General features: G+C 38.1%; 1 protein-coding gene across 1 annotated transcript in view; it reads left to right on the forward strand.

Moving 5' to 3' along the window:
- Positions 1-625: 625 nt before the first annotated feature.
- Positions 626-26,604, forward strand: part of LOC129427212 (inactive N-acetylated-alpha-linked acidic dipeptidase-like protein 2) — a 329,030-nt gene continuing 303,051 nt past the window's right edge. The window contains exon 1 of the mRNA XM_073875958.1: positions 626-851. Coding sequence (XP_073732059.1) covers positions 809-851 — 43 coding nt within the window. The 5' untranslated portion in view covers positions 626-808. The remainder of the gene's footprint in view (positions 852-26,604) is intronic.

The following is a 26,604-nucleotide window of genomic DNA, read 5'->3' on the forward strand; positions in this document are numbered from 1 at the left end:
ATTAAGCCGTCCAATTATGTCAAACAAAGCAGTTGTTGTTGCATCGCAATGTTTCCAGGTTATTTCTCATCCTCTCGCATTATGCATTTATGAAACCGAATTCATCTCTTGTGACGGCACAAAAAATAGATTGCTTTCTAATATCAGATTGTCATTGTCCTCTAAGAACCATTTGTCATCATTTGTGTGGCTTCAGCCGTTTTGTTTATGAAAGTAAATTTGAGAACTAAACAATGCATAACATCGATGATTCATACAGTTGGGTCATTTACTGAAGTTCCACTCCTCCTTGGCTTCATTGTCGTATCTGCTTACAAGGCAAAGATAAAGTCTGAATAGGGTTTGTATTCCCCTTAGGGGACAAGAAGCTTTTAGTTTATCGTCGTTTCTTTGTCTTCCCTCCTTAAAATTGCCATTTAAGTTGCAATTACTTTACAAACAACCTAAAAGACTGAACAATAAAGACCCGGGGTATCCCATGAGGTATTTCTCAGGTGTGTAACTGAAGCAGTTTTCACATTAAGTAACTGTTTCACCATGCAACAGAGCTGGTGTGTCCAGTTTCAGCAGGTGCACGCGGCGCAGCGGGGTGGAGGCGTGCAGAACAGGTTGGATAAGTATAGGTGAGCCAGGAAGCAGTTTATGCTAATTTGTCAACATGAGGGAAAATCCTCCGAGTCGTGTTTGGGAGAGGTAGACAGAGCTACATGGGAACCTATTAGATAACCAATTGTCAGCTACCTCACAGGGGGAGAGAGAGAGAGTGAGTGAGCGAGTAAGAGGTGAAGTTGGAGAGATTGTTCTTGCCATGGTGGACACACAGGAATTCCATTCAAACCCAGCCCTGCAAGGTAAATGTTTATATTGCCACCCCTTTTTCTCTCTAATGAACGCAGAGCCTGGTTTGCTTGCTGGTCTGTTTGAACAGGGACTCGTGCAGGTGCATGTTAGGCTCACGCAGAGAACAGTCTGTTTCCAATGGCTTTGGCGAGCCTCCTGGGTTTTCTTAGGTAATGTTCATTAGGTGTGCTGGTACAGGACATAAATCAAGAGACCAGCTGTACTTACATTTTTTCGCATGCTGTAATTTTGCATAGTTTATCACATTGGTAACTTGGTAAGTGTAATGGTTTTAAAGTTTGGGAAGGGCAGGTACAGGCTTTGAATCGTCATTTTGCATTTTAATGTTAAGGCTAATGTGTTTTTATTAGCATAATGTTTCCATAAAGTAAGCGCTGTGACAACATACACTTTGCGATGGCTTGTGTGTTTGTGGCTGTGAAGTACATTTATTAAAGCAGGCTGTGGATGTTAGTGGATATACTGGGGAGTCCTGTACCAGCCACATGTGGACATTAAGTAAGTTACTGCCCTCTTTTGTGGCCTAAATTAAGTCAATGGAAAAAGTGCTACAGATCTAGGGTTGGGATTTTAGAGACTGTGTATTTGTAAGATTGTCTTTGTATGTGTGTTTCTTTAAGTATTTATTTACAAAAGCGAGGAAAAACAGCAAAGCGATTTGTCAAAGGAAAGCAATAACATGAGACATCCGTACAAAGTCACTTTTAACTTTCGAACATTCAAACACAATCTGTGAGAGATTTTTTTGTGGCAGTGCTTTCAACACGTTAAATTGTTTATTTTTTTTTTAGATGTTTAGTGGTTATATTTAAAAAACTTGCACAAACAAAAAGTCTGCTGTTAATATTTACTGAGGAATTAAAACTTTATTTAGAAAATAAAGTACAGTGCTTGGTGTATTCAGGCTGCTTTAATCTTTGCAACTATAAAGTGTAGATGTGTGTATGTGTATTTGGCGTGTTATATTTGTGAAACACAAAATGTTTTTACAGGTGATGTTGCCAAGTACTGACATATTCCTACTGCAGATTAACATACTTGTTTGTCCTACAGTACCAGCAGTCTATTCATGATTTTATATTTCCTTTGGTGTGTAAGTACATGTTAACCATATGCAAAGTATGCAAAAAAAATGTACAGTATGTGGAAAATAATGTGATTTTTTTAACCATAAACCATGCAAACACATTGCATTACACCAAATACACAAACTAATGCTCTTTTTAGCAATGTCAATGAACCACTTTTAGGGCAATGTAGCACTATTTGTTACTGTGGGTTAACACCATATGCGAGTTCAACTATTTGCGCGAGTATAGAAAGTCAATGCAGAGACGCGATCAGACGCGTCCTCGCGCGAGGCAATGTGAATTGGGCGGAGTGATTGCTGCGAAAACACGAGCTATTCGCCTCGAACACACCTTTGCGCAAGTTAAAAATATTTAAGTTGAGTGAAAAATTAGCATGACACGAAGTTAAATCCCACAAGCAATCTAGAGCGACTAACGCGATGCCCGGCGTTTGGTGTGTACGTAGCATTAGAGTGTACTGTATAATGGGGCATACACACAAAACGCGAGTTCAACGATTTGCGCGAGTAGATTACATACAAAGTCAATGCAAAGACGCGATCAGACGCGTCATCGCATGGGGCAATCTAAATGACGCAATATGGGCGCCGCGTTTGCTGCGCAAACACGCTATTTGCCTCAAACGCGCCTTCGCGCAAGTTGAAAATATTCAACTCGAGGGAAGAATTCGCATAACATGAAGTTTAATCCCCCGAGTAATCTAGAGCAAGTAACGCGATGCCCCACGTTTGGTGTGTACGTAGCATTAGAGTGTACTGTGTAATGGGGCATACACACAAAACGTGAGTTTAACGATTTGCGCAAGTAGATTACATACAAAGTCAATACAAAGACACGATCAGAGGCGTCCTCGCATGGGGCGATCCGAATGACGCAATATGGGCGCCGTGTTTGCTGCGAAAACACGTTATTTGCCTTAAACGCGCCTTCGCGCAAGTTGAAAATATTTAACTCGAGCTAAAAATTTGCAGTACATGAAGTTAAATCCCGTGAGTAATCTAGAACGAGTAACGCGAAGCCCCACGTTTGGTGTGTACGTAGCATTAGAGTGAACTGTATAATGGGGCATACACACAAAACGCGAGTTCAACGGTTTGCGCGAGTAGATTACATACAAAGTCAATGCAAAGATGCGATCAAATGCGTCCTTGCCTGGGGTGATGCGAATGACGAGATATGGGCAGCACGATTGCTGCGAATATATGCGCTATTAGCCTCAAACGCGCCTTCATGCAAGTTGAAAATATTCAACTAGAGTGAAATATTGGAAATGACACGAAGTTAAATCCCACGAGTAATCTAGAACGAGTAACGCGATGCCCCACGTTTGGTGTGTACGTAGCATTAGAGTGTACTGTATAATGGGGCATACACACAAAACGCGAGTTCAATGATTTGCGCGAGTAGATTACATACAAAGTCAATGCAAAGATGCGATCAGACGCGTCCTCGCGTGGGGTGAAGCGAATGACGCAAATTGGGCAGCGCGATTGCTGCAAAAAAACGCGCATTAAACGCGCCGTTGCGCAAATTGTAAATATTCAACTCAAGCGCAAAATTTGCATGACATGAAATTAAACTCTGCGAGTAATTTAGAGTGAGCAACGCGATGCTACGCGTTTGGTATGTACGGAGTTTCCGGTAGTAATTAGCAGAGTTTTTTTTGACAGAAATGTTGTTTTACATGTTGACCCAGAAACACATCTTATCAAAAACACTGCGACCGTGCAAGTATAGGTTTGGTGTATAACAAATATGTCTGGCCTTGTATGAAAACCTTGGTGTCTATAGGAGGTCTTTACTAATTAAAGAGCTCAAAAGATCTGTGTGTATACAATATGTGTGTGTATGATCACTGCACCATGTGCAGGCAGGCATAAGTGTGGGTTTGTATGGTACAGTAAGTCATTCTTTATTATCCCTCTCATTCATACTTGCATTCCATACAGGCAGCTCATTATTTTGGCCCTTTTAATCTCAGAGGTGGACAACAGCAGCGTAGGTGCATGTGTACTTGTGTGTGTCTCACCTGTGCTGTTTAAGAGTCAGGTCACCTTGTCCACACTTGTTATTTTGATGAAACACACCCCTCTTCCTGTCCTGTCCCAAAGGTTACAGGTCAATAGGCATACGCCTGATCGGTTTTAGCAAGTATATTCATTTCCTCTGTGGCCATGTATGCCAGAAAAGACACAAGGAATATAGAACAACTCTTAGATCTGAATCATCCGTGTGGATGTATTTAGAAAAAAAAGCAGCGGGGAATGGATGGTATGAATTGTGCTGCTGGTGGGCATGTATGACCCAACGTCGACCTTTATTCTCACGCAATGCTACCTGACACACCGCTCAAAAGACCACATCATTTTTCTTTACATTTGACTCCTTCCTTTTGAAACATGATCTTTTGAATTTCAAAAGAAGAAAAGGAACCAGTGCTCCATCCTGGTATTTAAACCCCAGCGGGACGTCCTTTGTTATCTGTCTTCAGGTCTTCTTAAGTACAATTCTTCATTGGTCATTGATGAGAACAGCTCAGAGCACCTTCGGGTTACAAAAGCGGACAGATACCTAAATATACCTCACATCCTCTGCACCCGTTTCACCTTGGTCAGCACACAGAGTGGAAAAATAGACCGTTTAGGTGCTGGGTGGGAGATGATGACCTCTAAAAAGTAAACGAAGAAATGTTGTAGAAATATAGGCAAAAAAAAAAAACCTTAAACAAACAAGTAAAGGAATAGCTTTCAAAAAACTCATCCTCCAATATTGGCCACGCTATTCTACATAATGAAAGTGAATAGTGACTGGGCTGCCAAGCTTTAAAATGACCAAAAAGCCTTACAATAGCATTGTGTACATACAATTGATGCCCTAATTGCACAATATCAATGTGTACATTGTATACAATTTACAAAATGTACATTATGTAATTCAGATCAAACCTGACTTGGCATATATAATGGCACTGTATTTAAATTGGGAGCTGAGCCAAGTTAAAGGGCGTTTTGCAGGTAAAATTTTTCAACGAATTTGTGCAATTTGCTTGTTGATAATAAACATTTAAACTGTTATCCATTGTATTTTATGTTGTTGGGTATCACAAAAACCCGAAAAAGTATGAAAAAGTACAGCAATTTGCAATGATTCTCCTTTCCCTCACAACGCACTGTATGACGTCACGCTGGGTAGAGAATTGACCAAAGCCGCCTTGAGAGCATTGAGAATGACTATAGAAAGACGAGTAAAGTACAGTTCTGATAGCGCAGATAATAGATAAATACATAGATAGATAGATAGATAGATAGATAGATAGATAAATAGATAGATAGATAGATAGATAGATAGATAGATAGATAGATAGATAGATAGATACATAGATAGATAAGATAGATAGACAGATAGATAGACAGACAGACAGATGGATAGGCTAGTATAGAGAGATAGGCAGACAGCCAGATAGCATAAGGTTAGCATATCTTCGTGTAGAAAGTAAACAAACAATTAACATACTCGTGCATGCTGGCTTGAGGGGGTCCATGATCCTGCCTGAAATGGGTGTAACTTTATGCGATCTTCAGCACAAACGGTTTTGGCAGCATGTCTCTAATCCTGGAAGGTGAGTGAAGCACGTCACGTCTGTTCGCGGGGACCAGCGACCCAAACGCACTCACTTTCTTACAGCCAGTAGCGGAATGGCAATCGAGAGAGTCGGGACTTTCCCGTGCCGATCTGATAATAGTTATACATTTCGAGTTATATTAGCAACACCGTCTGGCGGCGTGATGTGCGCCGGTTCCCGCAGCCCGCTGGTCAAACTGAGCAGGCAGCCTCTCTGCTCAATAAAGTATATAAAAGTGCTCAACCTGTTCGGCAGGTCCAAACATGTACAAGATTTATAAAAATACGGTGATCAATGAGCGGTTCCTCCTCAAATGGCTTAGCCTGTCGTGATGTAAAAAGCCGCCGAACGCCTGTTTATTACAGTATGTATGCGGTCGGATCCGAGTGTGCTGCAGCTGCTGACTGCTGCTGCGTATAAAATGATCGTGTGATTCGTTATAATCGCATAAACAATATAACAAAGCATCCTTTTATTTCACAAAACAATATATTTGAGATATTATTTGATAGACTAGTAAGTGTGGATTAAGGATGTTTAAAAATCTCTAGCCTGGTGGTCAGGACATGAATGGATCAAATCAGCAGATTTGCGAAGTTTTATTTATCTCCACATATATCATAAATAATAATTAGCAAGGTAACTTTGCAGTATAACACATTATATATTTCCTACGATGTATATATGATTTCCAAATTATATACGTAAGTATTAAACAGCAATAAATGTCTCATCTATCTCTATGGCTCTGGCTGAGTCTTTCTCCACTTCTCCCCAACGTGACGTCATCGCAGAATTGCGTTAAAAAAACCGTTAATACCAAAAACGTAAAAAAAGTGGTCTTTAAGACCATTTTTGAGACATTTTAAAAATTATACACATATCTTGAGTGATTTATGTACCCATTAATCGACAGTGGTGGTTAACCTGCAACATACACTTTAAATTCAGGCCTGTTCACCATAAAGGGATTTTATAGCTTTAGAAACCCAAAATTTGTGACCCTGTTGACATGACCTTGCCCAGTCAATATTGAAGAGCACCAATGGTCCGATTCACAATTTTACGATTTTTCCTTATTATATGCAACAGTTTACTTCCTGGGATTGGTGATGTAGTAAAGACCGACATTATCATAATTCCTCCCGCTTCGGACTCACAGCCTGTAAGTTAACTCCTATTAGCATTGCATTGTGCGCAAATTTTTCAAACATGGTAATGAGCATCACATTTCCGCTGACATCAGAGGTATTCAGGCCAATCACAACATACAGATTAGCTGGCCAATCAGGGAAACAGCGCTTTTTAAATCCGTGCGTTTCAGAAAGAGAGTGAAATCTGGAGCTACAAAAATGTACAGTATGTGGAAAATAATGTGTTTTTTTAACTAGGGCTGGGTATTGGCAAGGGCCTCACCAGTGGCAGTTCTAGACAAATTTCACTAGGGGGGCCAAGGAGGGGCCAGTGTTTTACCAGAGGGGCACATTAAAAAATGGCAAGAAATGACATTTAAAGATTATAGGGGTGGTTACAGGAATTAGTTTAAGCCAGGACTATGCCTTAGTTAAATTAGGAAATATAACTATAGTTAACAAACATGCCTTACTAAAAACATTACTTTTGTGCATTTTGTAGCATAACAAAGGACACTGATGTATTTTAAGATATGGCATTGCTAGTTTTTTTGAGGTTGGACAGCTCTTACATTTATTTTAGTCTAGGACTAGTCTAATCCCTGTACGGGAAACCACCCGTTAAACTTTATTTAACTTTACAATCATATACATATTTATTTAATACAAGAGTGAGTGCAGGTGCAAAAGAGGAGCGGGGGTCTCATTAGCTCCCTTGTTCAGTAGTCAGGGCACTGGTTAGGTAGTCTGCCATTATGCCAAACGTTAGTTACCTAAAAATTCCATGCAACGCAAAAACCAGTGAGCATCGATGGTCCCTATGTTCCCTTACTGGAAATCACGTGACCTTTTCTAATGCCCTCCAACCGAAAATCACTCGAGCCTACTCAATAAACTTTATGAAATGCAAACTTTTATAAAGACAAACGTTTGTTTTAGTTTAAATATAAACACACATTGCTAGACAGTTAGGGACCACAATCTACTCAATATTTAAAATAATATTTATTTTAAATTGTAAAGATTTTTATATGTAACATTTAATAATATTCCTCCAATTTTATGCACGTACTGTATATGTAAGAACATAATTAAAGCGCTTTTTACAATGTGTAAACTTTAAAAAGTTAGCGAGATGTTGGTTTTGCCGGTTGTTGATGAGTAACAGCTGTGAATGATCACAACGCGCCTCAGCAGCCACGTCACAGGAGAATAAGTGAACAGTGTCCCAATGTCAAGTGAGCTAGAGTCCTTACCAGTGCCCGAACCTGCATACACATTCACAACATCGGGAGATTGGGAACAAATTGAGACACTCGCCGAGCAGCACCCGCAGCCAGCAACAGTGCAGTGGTTGGGTGCGTCGCTCTAATTTCCCAGTGTAGAATGTTGCGTCGCATTAGTTCCGCTTTTGGCGCTCGCGTGTAAAATCAAAATAAATGTATACTTTTTTATTTGGTCAGCACGGGGTGGCCACAGGGGTGGCCAGTGACATGTCTACAGAGGCACGGGCCACCCTTGGCCTCCGTGTAGAACCGCCACTGGGCCTTACGATACAATACGTATTACGTTACATGTGTCATGATACGATACAATACGTTGCATGTTGCAATACATTGCAATGCTTTTTCTTTTCTTTTTTAAATCAAAAATGTAAAAAATAGAGCTGATTTTTTTTACTTTTTTTAAAAAGCCAAAGTGCGTCCACACGAAAGCTGCAGGTGTTTTACATTTTCTGCCATTTTTTCACTCCCGATAACTTCTGAGACATTGGTCATATATGACAGACAACTGGACAGCAGTTCAAAGAATGTTCTTTACATTATTAAAGATGTTTTTTTTTTTGGTAAATAACATGACAGGCAGGGTAACATTTACTGTTGCTTCAACCTGGGTCAAATATGAACAAATCCGACCATAATAATTTTAACATAATGGGTTAAGCAGCATTTTTAAAGCATGATGACAGAATTATTATGTTTGGTCAAGCTATACCTTCAAACACAACGCACATAACTGATATTGTATTTGGTGATTTCTGCAATATATTTATTCCCTTTTATTCAGCACTGTTGTGGCATCTGAGGCACAGTTTTTCTCCAATCCGGTTCCACTCAGTGAGTCGTTTCTCTGTTAGAGATCACTTTTAGAGTTCTGCATGATCACCACAAGCCTCCCAAAACAACCTGACTCAATTCACACCGTGTCACCTCACATTTCTCAGTGCGCTCGGCTGCAGGGGATCAAACAGTGAAGAAACATCCCCTTCAGGCCGGCTGGAGATGGGACAGGCCTGGCAGGACAAATGAGGTGGTGTCTTCTAGTTCAATAGAGCAGCTGTAAATAGCTGTTTGTTGCGTTACAGTTAAGCTATTGTCTTTGCATGAATCTTCCACATGACACTCCCCAGCTGTTGTCTTGAACGCTGATTTATTCATGATATTCCTTCAACAGTCAGAAGAAAAAATAATGTGCCTTCCTATAGTAGTTTTTGCAGATGAAAAACTCTCCATGGGGAGGATTTGTCAGGTCTGTAATGGATTTTGAAGGCAGTAAAAGTTACCAGGAGACAACAACGTAAACAGATCTTTGAGTTATTTTCCTCCGTCTATGAAAAGAAACGGTTAACCGGTTTTGGCCGCCCTCTTTTTATTTTTCCAGTGGGTTACGTGCTGTCTCTTTAAATGTGATGATTTAAACAGATACAGATGTGAAGAGTTGGCTGGATTTTACAGGCTCTCGAGCGGAGTCACTTCCTGCTATCCTCGTCTCAAACATAATCTGTATTCGTGAAACCCACCTGTACTGCTTTAATGCCTGAAGCACGGAGGTCATTTTCTACTGGATGTCGGCAAAGAGCACAGAGATGTTTTAATAAATAGACATTTAAATGCCTGAGCTCACCCATTCAGAGAAAGGCAATGAGCGAGTTGGCCCTGCTCAATTTGTCAGCTAAATAAACGCAACGGAGTATTGCGCTAAAATAAAATCTCTTAATGTTTTGACAATACGTACATTCAATTCTCTTCCTCTCAGGCTATTGAATGGAGCATAGTAATTTTCGTTTTGGTGGATGCATTCGTATTTGATTTGTGTTCTTACTTTGTGACCTAGTTAATCCTCAAACAGTTGAAAACTCTGAGTCACTATTACGTAAGGATCACTGTGTGCGTTATTGCTCCGTCAATGATGTCTTTTTTAATATGGGACCTGCAGATGGGGGAATTCACAGAGGACGAATTGCAACCACTGATAGTGCTGTTTGTGTTCAGCAGCCAATCCACCTAAAGAATTATGGAAACTAAGTTTCACAGCAACGCCTAGAAAATCTGTGTGAAATGCAATTTGTGTGGCGCAATGTCCGTTCTTGAGGGATACCCAATTAAAACTGAGCAATTCCTGTTCTTGCAATACTCTAAGGAGGCGGTACAGCATCCCTCCATCACTGCAATAGTGATTCATCTCTTTAAAGGCAAAAAGTCCACTTCCTTTCCATCATTTCATCATTATTTTATAAATTACTACTGCCACAAGCGCTAGAAAAAAAGGGTAGTCCAGTTTAGACATTCTACTTACTATAAATAACTTGTCAACTAACTCTCATTAGAGTACTAGTAGACTAGTAGAAAAAAGTCAAAAAATGTTTCCAAACTGTCACTGGGGCAGTACACTTTTAAAAGGTCCTTATATTTACCATTTGTTTAAAGATATGTACATTTGGTTCCACTATGTAGAGTTGAGGTACTATATATGCAGTCATTGGTACCAGTATGTACTTCTGAGGTACTAATATTAGCAATGCTGACATCGCAGGCACGCGCATCGCACTTCTGGGTTTCATCCGGCTGTTACTTTAAGATGCTTGTCATGCAATATGTGACCCGTCACGGAAACCAGGGACACAAGTCGGCAGCACAAGTTTCGAGAAAATGAGAAACAAAGTTTTTTTTTTCAAAATGTGTGATTTTCGTTTTATTGCAGAATCTGTTAGTTGAGATCACGAAGAAGCCTCTCCATGTTTGAGATAGCAGTTTATGTATATTTAAAAGCGTACATTTTGCGGTTAAAATAGGCTTGTTTTTCCAGAGATTCTAGCGTGCAGCGGGGGGCGTCATTGTCTGTGTGTATATTTACATACTGTATAAGCTTGTTTTCGCCTCCGCCCCCAAAGGGAACAGTGTGACTACTGAATAAGGATAGTTCGCCCAAAACTGAAAATAATGTCATTAATGACTTACCATTATGTCGTTCTAAACTCGGAAGACCTCTGCTCATCATCGGAACACAGTTTAAGATGTTTTAACATTAGATTTAGTCCGAGAGCTTTCTGTCTCCTCCATTGAAAATCTATGTACGGTTTCCATGTCCAGAAAGGTAATAAAAACATTACCAAAGTAGTCCATTTGACATCAGTGGGTCAGTCAAATTGTGTTGATGCATCGAAAATACAGTTTGGTCCAAAAATAGCAAGAATTACGACTTTATTCAGCATTGTCTTCTCTTCCGGCTCGAGCGTGAAGTCACGTGACTGTAGTGACGTGGCTGCTCTGTCCCTTAGACATGTTTGCTGAGTTTTATTTATTTTTTTCAAACTTATAGCGTGCGTCTCCCCAGACTGTAAATGAAGCTCGGGCGCACAAAACAAAAGAAATATAAAAGAAGCTGGGGCGGAACAAATAACAGTCAACCGCATATACGTCAGCCGCGTCACTGACTTTATGGGGCGCCGCAGTCGGATGACGTCAAAGTACCGCGAGAGCTCTTTAAGAAATCTTACGGAGTAGTTTAATTTCGACTCGCTCTCGCGGTACTCTGACGTCATCCGACTGCGGCGCCCCATAAAGTCAGTGATGCGGCTGACTGTTATTTGTCCAAACACACAGAAGTTACACAGAGATCGTTGTATTCTTTATATAATTGGCTACATGTTTTGTCTATCAATATTTTCCATGAAGTCATTGGCTGATGGAGGAACGAGCGAGCGATTGGTAACATCTCTTAAGGACTTCACGTTTTCGACGGTGCTGTTTTTGGATTATCTATTATTTTAAATACAAACTTTGAAGGCGGGTTCATGTGTTTAATACCGGAGTGTAATCTGATATACCCTTACATGTTAAGATGTAAATAGTCCTCAGATTGTATATTATATTGTATTACCAGAAGTTCATGAGAAATAGACTATATATCTATATTTCACGGATTATACGCTTTTGTGGACAAAAATCATTGGATGATTCACACATCTGAAACAGACTGGATTCGACTTGTGATCCCCGCAAAGGTAACGTTAAAAGTCCTGTTTATTTTTGCATTTTGTCATTCGGACTTCTGTAATAAAATACTACATATGATGGTAGAACCTCTGTATCTCAAAACGGCTTTACAGGGGGTATGGCTTAGCTAAATGAGATGTAAATGAGCCCTATTGTCTCTCCAGCCAGGGAAAAGGGAAAGTGTTAACTTTTTTCTTTCTCAAATTTCTCAGCATTCTCTTTCTTGAATGTGTTACATTCAAATGGCCACAACTTCTCCAAATCTTATCAGATTTCCATGTGTTACACATCGTTGGAAAGCTTAGAATCTGCACTTTCAGAATCTATGAATAACTCAAAATGCCCCAGATCCGACTTGTGTCCCTACTTTCCGTGACTGGTCACATATGCACTTGGCTGTAGTATTTTTTTACTACTACAATGAATACGTGAAGAAGAATCACCGGAAGCGTTTTATATTTTGAGCTTTCAGTCCTGAGGTGTTTTTATTTTACACACTGCAAAAAATGATTTTCAAGAAAACAATTCTTAGTATTTTTGTCTTGTTTTCAGTAAAAATATCTAAATATTTTTAAATTAAGATGCTTTTTCTTGATGAGCAAAACAAGAAAATAAGTCTAGTTTTTAGACCAAAAATATCAAATTTAAGTGATTTTGTGCATAAAACAAGCAAAATAATAATAATAATAATCTGCCAATGGGGTAAGCAAATTTTTCTTGAATTTTTCCTGAATTTAGTGTTTAAGAAAAATTTTGAAGATTTTGCTTGTTTTATGCACAAAATCACTTAAATTTTTTATTTGTGGTCTAAAAACTAGACTTATTTTCTTTGGTCATTTTGCTCATCAAGAAAATGCATCTTAATTTAATTTTTTTATATTTTTACTAAAAACAAGACAAAATACTAATATTTTTTTCTTGAAAATAATTTTTTGCAGTGCAGCAACTGTTTGAAAATTTGTGTCACTTTCAGTCGGTGTGCTTCCGCTAGACTCGGGGGACATCTGAAAAGTATATGACAAAATATATATATCTTTTATCTTCAATACATACTTTGCTGCCTTAAATTTTTTGTTAAATCAACTCAGATTTACAAGTCATGTCAACATAGATGAGTTGTCACAACTTATAAAATATAGTTGAGAAAAGTCAACTTAATTATACAAGTTATAACAACTCATCTCTAGACAAGATAAATATAGTAAGTTGAAATGCCTTGTAAATCCGAGTTGATTCAACAAAACATTTTAAGGCAGCAAACTATTTTTACAGTGTTGGTACTGATGAAATTTCAGAAACCTAGGAAGGAGAATGTATTTATATTATTTGCGGACATTTGGTAGTCACGTTCTACCCAGTCTCCTGAGGATGCGTATAAATAGCACGAAGTGTAAAACTCGTGCAATACATACGCCAAATTCCACTTTGGCGTGCCTATGATACGAAAGTCCTTCCCATTCACTTGAATGGGGCATCTTTTTTGTCGTTTTATTTTTTGGTTTCTCAATTTTTTTCTGTTTTTTAAACCATTTTCGCTTGGGTTTAGTGTTAGATTTTAGATTTGCTTAATGAGGTTATTTAATGTACAGGTTTCTCCATGTTTTTGTCCATATTTAAGCCATGGTCGCTTGGAGTTGGGGTTAGAGTTGGGGTTTGGGTTAGGATGTCATTTTTATATAACAAAAAGTTGTTCTAACCCTAAACCCAAGCGAAAATGGTAAAAAAAGCAAAAAAATTTAGAAACCAATAAATAAAACGACAAAAAAGACGCACCGTTTAAGTGAATGGGAAGGACTTGCGTATCATATGCACGCCAAAGTGGAATTTGGCGTATGTATTGCACGAGTTTTACACTTTGTGCTATTTATACGCATCTTCAGGAGACTGGGCTCTCACGTTTGTGGTGGTAGATTAGCGAACATCCTGTCAGAACATCATAACTGCAGGCATCGTTCTAAAAACCATGAGTCATGAGCCTGAATATGACAAACTAATTGAAACTGACTAACTGAAAACAACTTATCTTACATATCTTAAAATACATCAGTGCCCTTTGTTTGCACACAAAATGCACACAAGTAATGTTTTTAGTAAGTCATGTTTGTTAAAACTAGTTATATGTCCTAATTAAACTAAGACTTAGTCCTGGCTTAAGATAATTCCTGTCCTGGAAACCACCCTTTCAGACGTTAACACACACCTAAAGTGCCAAAAATGCTCACACATACTAACCAAATAAACAGACATTTACATTCAAACACACAACCCATAATTATCACACACAATTTCTTCTCAAATTTACTGCATGAGGTGTGGATGCACTTCTATCTGGATGGTAAAATGTTGGAGATGACAGATAGTCTTTGGCTTCCCACTAACAGATTTATGAATGTGTCAGGAAAGAGTGCATCACCGGCTATGACATGCTTGACTGCTAATAGAGCTGGAGGTGTCAGGCCTGTCAGAAAGCGGGGTTGAAAGTTTGGCCGAGGAACACTTCTTGAACAGATTCAGCTTTTAGCAGAACACAAGAACCTTGATGATGAAATCTCATGACTAATGGGTCATGGATTGTACAGGTGTCCCTTTGTTATGATGTCATTTTTGAGGGCATCTCAAGATACAGAGATTTCTTGATTAAAGCGGTCGATGGCCACCGGTTATGCTTTTATTGAACCCATGATAAGATGATGAGCACTTGAGTTTGAAAATCTATCCCAAAGAACGAGGGTCAATGGATACTCTGTTGGTTAGAGAATTTTGTGTCATATTCTTTATGATAAAAACATTTGGAAAGGTAAAGTGCATGTGGACAAAGACAGAACTCGTTCGCCCTACAAAATGAATTCAATCACTTTATTTCTGTTTCATGAAGGTAGTTCTTGTTTCTCGCTACAAATACCAGTCACACACTCGACCTAATGCTCCGGTGTCAGGTGACCTTTTTTCTTCCCGCTCCATTGTGCCGAAGAGAACATCAACCAGACTGTCTTATTTATCCCCCTCTTTTGTAGCAGATGTGCTCTTGTTTGTCGAACTTCACAGTTACCCTCCCCAAAAGCTTCCTTTAGCATATAATTATCATCCTAGGCAGCTTTTTCAAACTGAACTATAATTGCTTCTGTTCTTTTACCTTCTATTAGGCTTTCTTAAATTTCAGTTCAAGCGATTGAGACCCTGTCTTTTAAACACATACAATTAGGATGAACAGTTTTCTATGTAATTATAGTAATTTATTAATATTTGTCAATGGGGTACAATGTCTGACCTGCCTACTTTCAGTTGTTTGCTTGTAAATGGTGAAACAGTAGTTCAATAAAAATGTTCTCTCGGCATCAATAAAGAGTCATTAGCAGAGAATTATGCTCCTTGGATGTGCCACTGGTTTATATTTACTGCGTTACAGTGCTGGATATCATACCATATTGCAACACATTGTGTTGTCTGGTACATAAATCCTCGGGTGAAATTTTTTAGCGTTTAAATCAGGCCTTTGTTTTGCAGCTCACACTTGATTTAGATCCTTACCTGGCTGCAGACGTTTTGCCAAATGTCTTTGAGATTGAATGTGAAATTCCAAACAAGACCTATATTAATGTTTGCAGAAAATTACTTTAAATGTTCACTAATTCCACAGAGCCTTTACCTTTTATCTGGTCTTTTGTTCCTGGTCTGACATTATCAGAAGTGATTAAAATGCTGTTCAGAATAAATAGCATATGATTTATGGTTTGATCTAAGCTCTTGTGGAAGGCTTTTATAGAAAATGTACTGTATGTGCATGCTGTCTAAATGCATTTCCATTTATAAAACAAAGTTGAATACTAAGTAGCTTTTCTTTAAAAGGAATATAACACAAACAACAAAACATCAAAAGACCTTTGTTAGGTTTTAGATTATAAAACAGTAGATAAATTGTTCAAATTTAGTAAAAGTTTTGAACATTGTCTTGACAAAAAAATAATACGTGTCCATAAATAAATGATCTATGCACTGGGATGTTTGGGCCGGTCAAAAATAATTGCAGAAAAAGTCAATTAGAAAATATTATTTTATATTTTCTAAGCTTTAAACAATTGTCGCCTGGCGTTGGGTTTAGAGTCGGGTTTGGGTAAGAATGTCATTTTATGTAAATCTAACTGTGGGTTTACACCAGATGCGAGTTCAATGATTTGCACAAGTAGATTACATACAAAGTCAATGCAAAGACGCAATCAGACGCGTCCTCGCGTGGGGCGATGCGAATGACGCAATATGGGCGGCGCATTTGCTGTGAAAAAACGTGCTATTTGCCTCAAACGCATCTTCTCCCAAGTTGGATATATTCAACTCGAGCTAAAAATTTGCATGACACGAAGTAATCTACACTCTAAAAATAGCTGGGTTATTTTTGACCCATAATGGGTAAATATTGGACAGAACACGTGCTGGGTTAAAATTATCCAGTGCTGGGATAAAAAAGACCCAATGTTGGGTTATTTTTATGCAACCATGGGGTATAATAACCCAGCAATTGGGCCAATTTTGAACTTAGCACGTGTTCTGTCCAATATTTACCCATTATGGGTTGAAAATAACCCAACCATTTTTAGAGCGTAGAGCGAGCAACGCGACGCTATTGCACGCTTCGCGTTTGGTGTAAACCCACAGTAACCCTTAACCGAAGCGACAATAGTAAGAAAACAGGACAAAACAGTTGAGCAACCAATCCGTGAGAATGCCACAAAAAAGAAAGTCAGTGGAAAAATGCGTGGAACCAATCCGTGAGAATGCCACGGAAAAATGAGCAAAATATTCCGCAACTATCCCACGGAAGATGGCTTATCCTAGTCCCAGATTAAAATGCATGTTGAGCTGCCTTAATTTAAAAACACTTGTTCTGACATATCTTAAAATATATCTATATAAGAAAAGTTCCATATACTACGAAAGAACCATTTTGACTAATTTCGGTAAAAATGTGTTTTCTATACCAAGAAAGTGACAAGATGAAAACCACTATTTTCTGTTAAAACCTTTCACATAGCATCTTTAGGTTACAATAACATTAATAATTCAAATCCATAATTTGATTTTCAAAGATTTATTATGAAACGTATTATTTTTTCCTGCAAAATGCAATAAATCCATAACAAGTTTTTTTTTTCAAAATGCTATAAATCTATTGAATCAATATATAAATGTGCATTCATTTTTGCCATGTTATATTTATTTAGTTGACTAGTGGTATACACTGATTAAAAAAATAAACATTAATGGATTTAATGAATACACTTACTTTGTCATATTAAGAACACTGTCATTGCTACTGTTATACTTGGGACGTCTTCGCTGAACTTCATATGTAAAATGTTTTGGTCCTGCTCGATTTTCGTTGACTTTGAGTAAAATAATGGAAGGTTTTTCATAAGATCCCCTGGGGTCAATCTGTTAGCATGACAGAAGCTTGATGCTGTCGGGAGAACAAGCAACAGTCAACATTTTTCCATCGCCTGAGTTCCTCTCACGTAAAATTATTAGTTTGTGATGGTTTACGTTTCTTTCCACCACAGAAAACCACCACAGGTTTATCAATGCCATCAAAAATATTATTTTGTTTTTGTTTGTTTGTTGATCATGAAGTACAAAGTAGATGAGGAAAACTAGGATTCTGTGAGTATTCAAAGCGCCGTCATTATTGTTAACAATGCGTGGAATGGTGCGCTGTGATTTGTTGAGGGGATTTATTGCATTCTGCAGAGAAGGAGGAGTAGCATTTATCCCAGGTTTGGAGAAAAGATGACAGAATAACATGGCGGATATCGGATTTTGCGTAAAATTAAGAATTTACTTTTTAATACTGACCTGATTTTGGTGGTAACTATTTAAAAAAAATGAGTTTATCGTGTTTTGGAACCAAACGACAGAAATGTGTCAGACCAGTCATAGACATAGATTGGTGGTTGCAGTGGGAGATGCTTGGAAGCTAAAAAAATAATGTAATATATCTGAAAAAGACATTTAGCTGATATTTCAAAGGAGAAAAAAGACATTGGCCTTGGCACAAAAATGAAGGTGACCATCATAGTCACAGTCTTTCCTGATATCAGTCTGTTTAATGAAAATATGGGTCATCTCACTCAGTTTCTCAGTCTCTCTGTTCTCTCACTCCTCTTTGAAATGCATTTTCACAATCTTGTCTTAAAGGACGTTTAGAGGAATATATGTCCTGTGCCACTCGACAGGTAATAATTTAAACTGAATTTGGTTGTCACTGTGTGTCCTTTGCAGGTTGAATTAATAAACATTGCTTTGGTTCTTTTAAAAACAAAATGTTAGCACTACATATATCACTTCCAATAAAATAAAAAATGTCTGAGAGCCAATGTGACTTTAACAATTTTACATTTGTTTGCTTTTGATATGCATTCAAAAGCCTAAAAGAATAAAATGGAAATACGATTGGAAATCTGACTACAATTGACAACTTTCATTCCATTTTCCTTCCTACTCTATAAATCACTTAACTTGACATGAGCTTCATGCGGATATTGATTGCAACCAACCCATTGAATTTCTTTGGCTCCTCAGTGCACGTTGCATTTAAAGTAACTTATTGAACGCAGCGGTTTGCTGTCATCTGATGATTCGTGAACTGTCAGCTGTTATTGTCTTCGTACTTTGTGAACATTTCAGTAAAAGCTGGATGATTGTATTGTCTGGCACTAAGAACAGACATCAGACCATAATTAAAGATGACAGAGATTTTCAGCACTGTTCACTTCCCAACTGCAGGTTTTTGTAATTTGTAGACGCTCCCTAATGACTCGCTCTGTGACAGACGCATTTTGTTAACTCTCCCTATAGTCTTGAGCCTTCGTAAATGATTCCTTTGGATGTGTGCATTCAACTGACTGACCAAAAAGTCTAATTCATTTACCTCGAATTACAAAACATCACTTATTTGTGACAGCCTTCGAAGTAGACATGTGTCCTCCTTGCGACAGTTATCCGCAATGATGTTTAACCCCGTTAAAATCTCGTACCTAATTGTTATTCTCATCCAAACTCCTTTGCAACAAGAGGATAGAATTCAAACGAAGCCACCAGCAGTCAAACATAATAAAGACATGCAGCATAAAAGTCACATGATTCCTATTGGCTGAGACCGTCATTTCTTCACATTTGTTCTCTCTTCTACAAAGTATCATATCCCTTGAAGAGCAGGGAATGAAAATGGCAGATCCCAGAGGAATCACAGGTGACCTCTGACTCAAATCTGCATGTGCCTGTCAGCTATCTTTATTCTTTATTTAAGTCTAAAGCAACAGCAGTTTCGAAAAGGCAGCCCTGCGTGAACCTACCGTCTGCTCTGGGAAACCAAGGTGATTGACAGTCTCAGCGTGGGGAAATATGTCTCCCCTCATATTCTGAGTTGGATTCCTTAAAATGCAGGGAAAGGACAGGGCTTATCTTCTCCTAACACCTGTGCATGGCCTACTTTAGCATTCAGGGGTTCACACCTAAATATGTGACAATGCTATTTGTTGTGCTTTAAGAGCTTGGTAAAGAGGTCAGATATAAACATCTTTGGCATTGTGTCTGACTTTTCTTTTATTATTTATTTTATTTGCAACCCTTTTCCTCTCCTGAAAGATGACTGCTTATCTGTCCCGCTGCTTATTTTACGTACATTAGGCATCACCTCCTGTTTTTATTTTTTTTTGGGGGGGATGCTGTGCAGGTTGTTTGAGGGTCACAGGGCTTGGTGTAATATATCTGAGCGTGTCCTTAATGTAAGGGCAAGACATCCAACAAAGCAAATACACAAGTACATAACCATATTGATGTGTAATTATTCACCATATGATAAGCAATGTGTCCCACTCTGATTTATTACTCAGATGTAAAAAGTAAAGTGTGTGTGCGCTGTAATGTAAATTTTGTTGTCTGTGAATCTTAATGTTCTTGTCTTGAAAGCGCAAGTGTTTTTTATATGAGTGAATAGTTGTCAATGCACAATAAGCTAGGATAGTTCCTGTACCTCCGCATTGTGTAAACAGTATAAAAGGTCTTAGGTTCGAACCCCAGAAAACACACATACTGACAAAATGCACAAATTCAAGTGTTCGGAGTGTCATGTGTGTTGCTTGTGTTTTCAAAATATGTATTTGTTGTGTAATGTGCAGTGTTGTTTTCGTCAACGATGACGATAACTAAATTATTTAATTGACGCACCTTTTTTAATGATGATAACGCAATGATGACTAGCTAAAAATGGCTCTAAGGTGACTAAAACGTGACAAGACGCTGTTGAGTTTTCGTTGACGAGACAAGACGACAATAAACGTGGCCACAAACTAGGTGCGGAAGAATACCACCAACGTCAAGTGGCACCTGAAGGCTCATCACGCTGATTTTTTTTAAAGGTAACTAACATGTCACGCTGTTAACATTCATATACATTCAATTTTACTCGACAATCGGCTTTTGACACATTTCATTGTAAGCTTAAGGTTTTACATGTATCTACTTTTATACAACAGTTCTTTCTGGTTCTCGAATCTGATTGGCTAAGAGCTATACGATATTGTACTGATAACGGCACTGTAACCGCTTCACCTTTCGTATTATTCCGCCACCTAGTGAATGGAGGTCCTAAGCAGGCTCATCTCTGAATGGAAAAACACAGACGCGCTGTGTGAATCACTCTCCGTGTGTGTGTCTCATTAGTTTACTAGCTCATAAATCAGTCTGTGAATCCCCAATCAGAAGTATTATTCCGTCAAAGATCAGCGCTCTTGGATGTTACGTTAAAGTTAATGGGAGAAATGTCTTGTCACATCGTGTGGACGATTAACACTTGGAAAGAGGAATATAAACACTCGTTTTTTTTCTGGAGCTATATCTTTTATCAGAACGCGAAAACACCGTGGAACTGCAGGTAAGCCCCGCAACTTTTAAATGTGGACATTGATCATTTACTTTATCGTGACGTGACTATTAAAACATGTTATGAGATATCACCACTGGTATATTTATAAGCAGCATGCAAAAACATCTCTCTGACACTTATAAAAAACCGTTTTGTATAGTACTGACAAGAACAAAGTTTAATAATAATAATCGAGTGCTCGTATCGCGTTAAGAATAAATGAGAAAGCAATAGTAACGTTTCACAAGTATAGTTTTATTAACTTTTACCTCGCGCCAAAACAATAACAACACAAAAGACACTAAATATGAATAAAAAAACAAGTACAAGTTTGATCATGACACCAAATACTGCTGATTTGATCTCATTTTGACGATCATAAACAAACAAGGCCAACAGGAGAGCCAGGGTATCCCTTTCAGAAATGTAGCCCAGAGAGGGCGGTGGTCAGCGGGGCGAGTGAACACTGATGTCCGCTCATGCTTTGGTTCTCATTTGTACCGAATCTCACTAAGCAAACGTTCAAACAGGCGCTATCTTTACTAATCGACTGCAGATTTAAATATAATACAGATACATTCTCGACTGAACTAATCTTAAAACTACACTTTGTGACCAAGAAACGGTAATATAAAGAAACGGCTTGTCCGTCCATTGAGTTGTTATGAGCTTCAAAGCAGCCGAAAGTTTTACCTGTCATTCTGGCCGTCCTCAAATCCGTGGCGGAAGAAGTAGTTCTCAAACAAAGAGGCTTTTAAAATAACTCCGTTGTTGTTTTCTAGTTTTCGTTTTTCAAACGTGTGCCGTCGAACTGTTGTATAAAAGCAATATCGCTCTCGGAGTCGTGTGATATAGCTCTATATCATCACGGCTGTGATTGCCTCTGGCCTAATCACAGCCGTGATGATATAGAGCTATATCACACTCCTACTCGAGCGATATTGCTTAAGTCAAACCTAAGCCCATTTCCAATACCTTTTAACCTAAATTAATCTGTTAAAGACTACTTTTTTTACTAAAATTGACTTAAACTTGACAAAAACCTTTTTGTGTTTTTGTCGACTACAACTTGACTAAAACTATCAAGTTTATAAGTGACTAAAATGTGACTAAAACTAAAAAGAATTTCGTCCAAAAGACTAAGACTAAAACTAAAAGGGCTGCCAAAAACAACACTGGTCATGTGAACCGTGTGAATCAAATGTTTTGTCAAAATAAGTGCCTGCTGCACACGAATCAAACCCGTTTATGTTAAAAGAGAGCGTCTCTTTTTTCATAAACCCTTTAGACGCGTCTGCAGCAGACGCTTATTTCGACACATATAACACATATTTTGAAATCACGAATCACACACATGACGGGCTACATTCACAACCCAGTCTCACCCCATGTCGTCAATATTTGACGACACTTGACCATTCGTCAATATGTGACGCGGAGGGTATACCTTTCGCGTCATTTTTTGACGAACTGGGGACTTCAATACTATTACGTCCGTTGCATTCTCTTCTCCTATTTTCTTACCATTTTCGCGTCGGTTTAGGGTTAGATTTACATAATGACATCCCTACCCAAACCTAACTCTAACCCCAACGCCAGGTGACAACTGTTTCTAACCCCAACGCCAGGTGACAACTGTTTAATTTCGCGTACACTGTTTAATTTCGCGTACACTGTTTAATTTTGCGTAATCTAACCCTAAACCGACGCGAAAATGGTAAGAAAATAGGAGAAGAGAATGCAACGGACGTAATAGTATTGAAGTCCCCAGTTCGTCAAAAAATGACGCGAAAGGTATACCCTCCGCGTCACATATTGACGAATGGTCAAGTGTCGTCAAATATTGACGACATGGGGTGAGACTGTGTTAACATTCATGTTGTGACGAACTTCGCATCGAGCGCCCTCAAAAAAAGAAGTCACCGGTGCTACTGGTACTTATACAGATATTTTTTAATGAAAGCGTCATGCAAATACATAATTGAAAATTTGATGTGATATTAAGATGGGATAGGAGAAAATATTTTACCATCTAAAAATGACACACCTCACCTTTAAGAACATTTTTCCATTTCAGGATGAAAGTAATGCGTCTCAGTCCAATCAAAATCCTGTGAAATGTCTACAAAGGCAGCATTTTTAGGCTATATAGACCGTTCCAAATCGATAGACAGTATGCAGAATGGCAAATTATAGCTACAATATCACGTGTACAGACGTGATCCATTCAATTGGTAAAACACAGGTTTTTGGCGATGCTTATTGTTTGTGTGCCTTTGTGCATCCTATATCCTGGCTTCTACCAAAGCCCTGGCAGGAAGTTTGTCTCTGGAGTGAATTTGTCTTTTTGAATCCTCTCTTTTCTTTCTGCATCCAAACCAACCTTTCCATCTCTCCTTCTGCATCCCTTATCTGGTCACCATAATCTCATTTTATGGCTTTGAAAAGCGACTAGGTCAAGCATGAGGTCTAATCTAAGTTTAATTCACTCTATCAGCATGGGAGATTATAGTGGGGGGAAAGGGGGGCTGTTGGATAAAAGCCTCTCATCCTTGGCTGCCCTCTCGCTCAACGTTTCCTCCTTTTCCCCTTGTATGTAACCTTGGCTCTGCCAAAAATGGCATGTTTTGTCACGAGCGCCGTGTTTATCCTAACCGTTCCACGATCTCCTGCACTTGCTGGCATTTTGCTCTTTGGCAAATGAAAGAGGTTAATACTTTCCGCTCAGGCTTGGCATCTCTTTGCGAAAAGCTGTTACATGGGCCTTTAACTTTTAAAACATGTCATGTTAGAACATGGTTTTACGAGTTTGACTTGGATATTTGACATTGAATGCTGTCTGGGGATAATTCAAGCATTGATGTGTACCAAATGACAGTAAAAAGGTAATATGTTTTTTTTAATGGTCCCTTGGCAGGACATTCTCTATGTGATACTTTACCTTAGTATAGAGAAAGAAAGCTTATATTTTACAGCATTTGGGATATCATGCATTTTATGTCGTTTTTGACTATTGCTTTTAACTTCACATATATTATCTTACATTCCAGATGATAAAAAATCCAGATTCATAGAAATGAAATGAACACATACTCTATGAAAACCACTGTCTTGTTTTGCACTGGTAAACATTGCATCAGCCAGCAGGATCTTCTTTTGATATTCGAAAATAGGAATATAAACAAATTAAGGCTCTTTTGTGTGTGTAACTCATTTTAGACTGATGCCACATATCAACAGGAAATAAAAGTTGTTTCTGCAAATAAGAAATATCCAGCTAAGAGAAAAGTGGCAGTGAAAATTGCTTGTGTGCTGCATATTAGAGATTGAATTTTTGGATACATCCATTAGAACTTCTTATCGAATCCCCTTTAGAACAAAATATTTATAGAGAAACAATTATGTAATTCTTACTTTGTCTAAAGTAAATAAAAAAACATTTTAAACATTTTAACCATTGGTTAAAGGTGCAATGTGTAACTTTTAGAAGGTTCTCTTGACAGAAATGCAATATAAAATACATAACTATATTATCAGTGGTGTATACATACCTTACAGTATAAACAGTATTATTTGTATTACCTTAGAATAAGCAATTTTTTTTCTACATACACCACAGGTCTCATTACATGGAAGTCGCCCGCATGTTTCTACAGTAGCCCTAAATGGACAAACTGCTCCACAGAGTACCTCAAAAGAAGCTACTGTAGCTTCTCTTTGCATTTCAAAACTGAGGTGCTTGCAATTCGCAATGTCACCACTAGATGTCCCTAAAACCTATACTGTGTACCTTTAAAAATTAGTACCTACTGCCCCCTAGAATGCATAATTTAACTGGTTTACTGTATAATGCCTACACAAGTGCAAAGTATAGGAAGCATTTTATTTTTTATTTTTGCTGCCTTCACAGCTCAGGATAGCTGCTGGTGGAAAGATCAGGACTGTATGTGGTCATGTGGTGCCATCAGAATCGAGGGAGAGTGACATATGCTTGGTATAGGGTGACTGACATTAAAGGGGACATTTCACAAGACCTTTTTGGTTGCACTTTATTTCACAGTACGTGTATACTTACCTTGTACATATATGGTAAATAGGTTGTACTTACCGACAAATGTGTGGTACTTACTTTTATGTATCTAAATGGTAATTAATTGGTATCATTACTGTACTTACCAGTAGTACATACTTGGTAGTTACTATGTAACTCTAGGTAAGTACTGGGTAATAACATATACATACTTATAGTGTAGGTATACTGTAACTAACAAGAAAAATTACTGTACTTACAAATAAATGTACAATATAAGTATTTAGTATTTACAGGCAAGTTAGGATAAATGACAGGTATTTATAGTGTACATGTATGATAAATAATATCAAACACTACTGTACTTACAAATTGTATATACATGATAAGTGTGTGATACCTGTAGGCCAGTGTAAGTTAATGACCGGCACATATGGTGTATGTATACTGTAACTAACAAGAAACAGTACTGTACTTACAAATTGTATATACACGATAAGTGTGTGGTACCTGCAGCAAAGTGTAAGTTATACTTATACCATACGTATATGATAACTAAGAAACATTACTGATGTGCCATTTTGGTACTCAGACTCAGTATCTTTGTCCTTTTAACCAAGCATTAAATAACCGTATGCATTAACGACTGGGTACATTCACTAGTACGTCTATGGTAACTGCATGGAAACAGGACTGTAAAATAAAGTGATGCTTTTTACACAGTTATTACATAGGACCTACCACCTAGAGATATAGCATCATATAAGTGTCACTGTGAGGCAAACCCGACCATTGACTATCATACGCATTAACTACTGGGTACATTCACTAGTAAGTCTATGGTAACTGCATGGAAACAGGACTGTAAAATAAAGGGATGCTTTTTACACAGTTATTACATAGGACCTACCACCTAAGATATAGCATCATATACATGTCACTATGAGGCAAACCCAACCATTGACTATCATACGCATTAAATACTGGGTACATTCACTAGTAAGTCTATGGTAACTGCATGGAAACAGGACTGTAAAATAAAGGGATGCTTTTTACACAGTTATTACATAGGACCTACCACCTAAGATATAGCATCATATAAGTGTCACTGTGAGGCAAACCCGACCATTAACTATCATACCCATTAACTACTGGGTACATTCACTAGTAAGTCTATGGTAACTGCATGGAAACAGGACTGTAAAATAAAGTGATGCTTTTTACACAGTTATTACATAGGACCTACCACCTAGAGATATAGCATCATATACATGTCCCTGTGAGGCAAACCCAACCATTGACTATCATACGCATTAACTACTGGGTACATTCACTAGTACACACTTATTGTGTATATACAATTTGTAAGTACAGAAGTTTTTGATATTAGTTATCATATATGTACACTATAAATACCTGTCATTTACCCTAACTTGCCTGTAAATATGAAATACTTAAATTGTACATTTATTTGTAAGTACAGTAATGTTTCTCGTAAGTTACAGTATACCTACACTATAAGTATGTATCTGTTATTACCCAGTACTTATCTAAAGTTACATAATAACTACCAAGTATCTACCACTGGTAAGTATAGTAATAATACCAGTTAATTAACATGTAGATACCTAAAAGTAAGTACCACACATTTGTCGGTAAGTACAACTTATTTACCAT

The sequence above is a fragment of the Misgurnus anguillicaudatus genome, chromosome 14 (assembly GCF_027580225.2).
Source record: "Misgurnus anguillicaudatus chromosome 14, ASM2758022v2, whole genome shotgun sequence".
Lineage (NCBI taxonomy): Eukaryota > Metazoa > Chordata > Actinopteri > Cypriniformes > Cobitidae > Misgurnus > Misgurnus anguillicaudatus.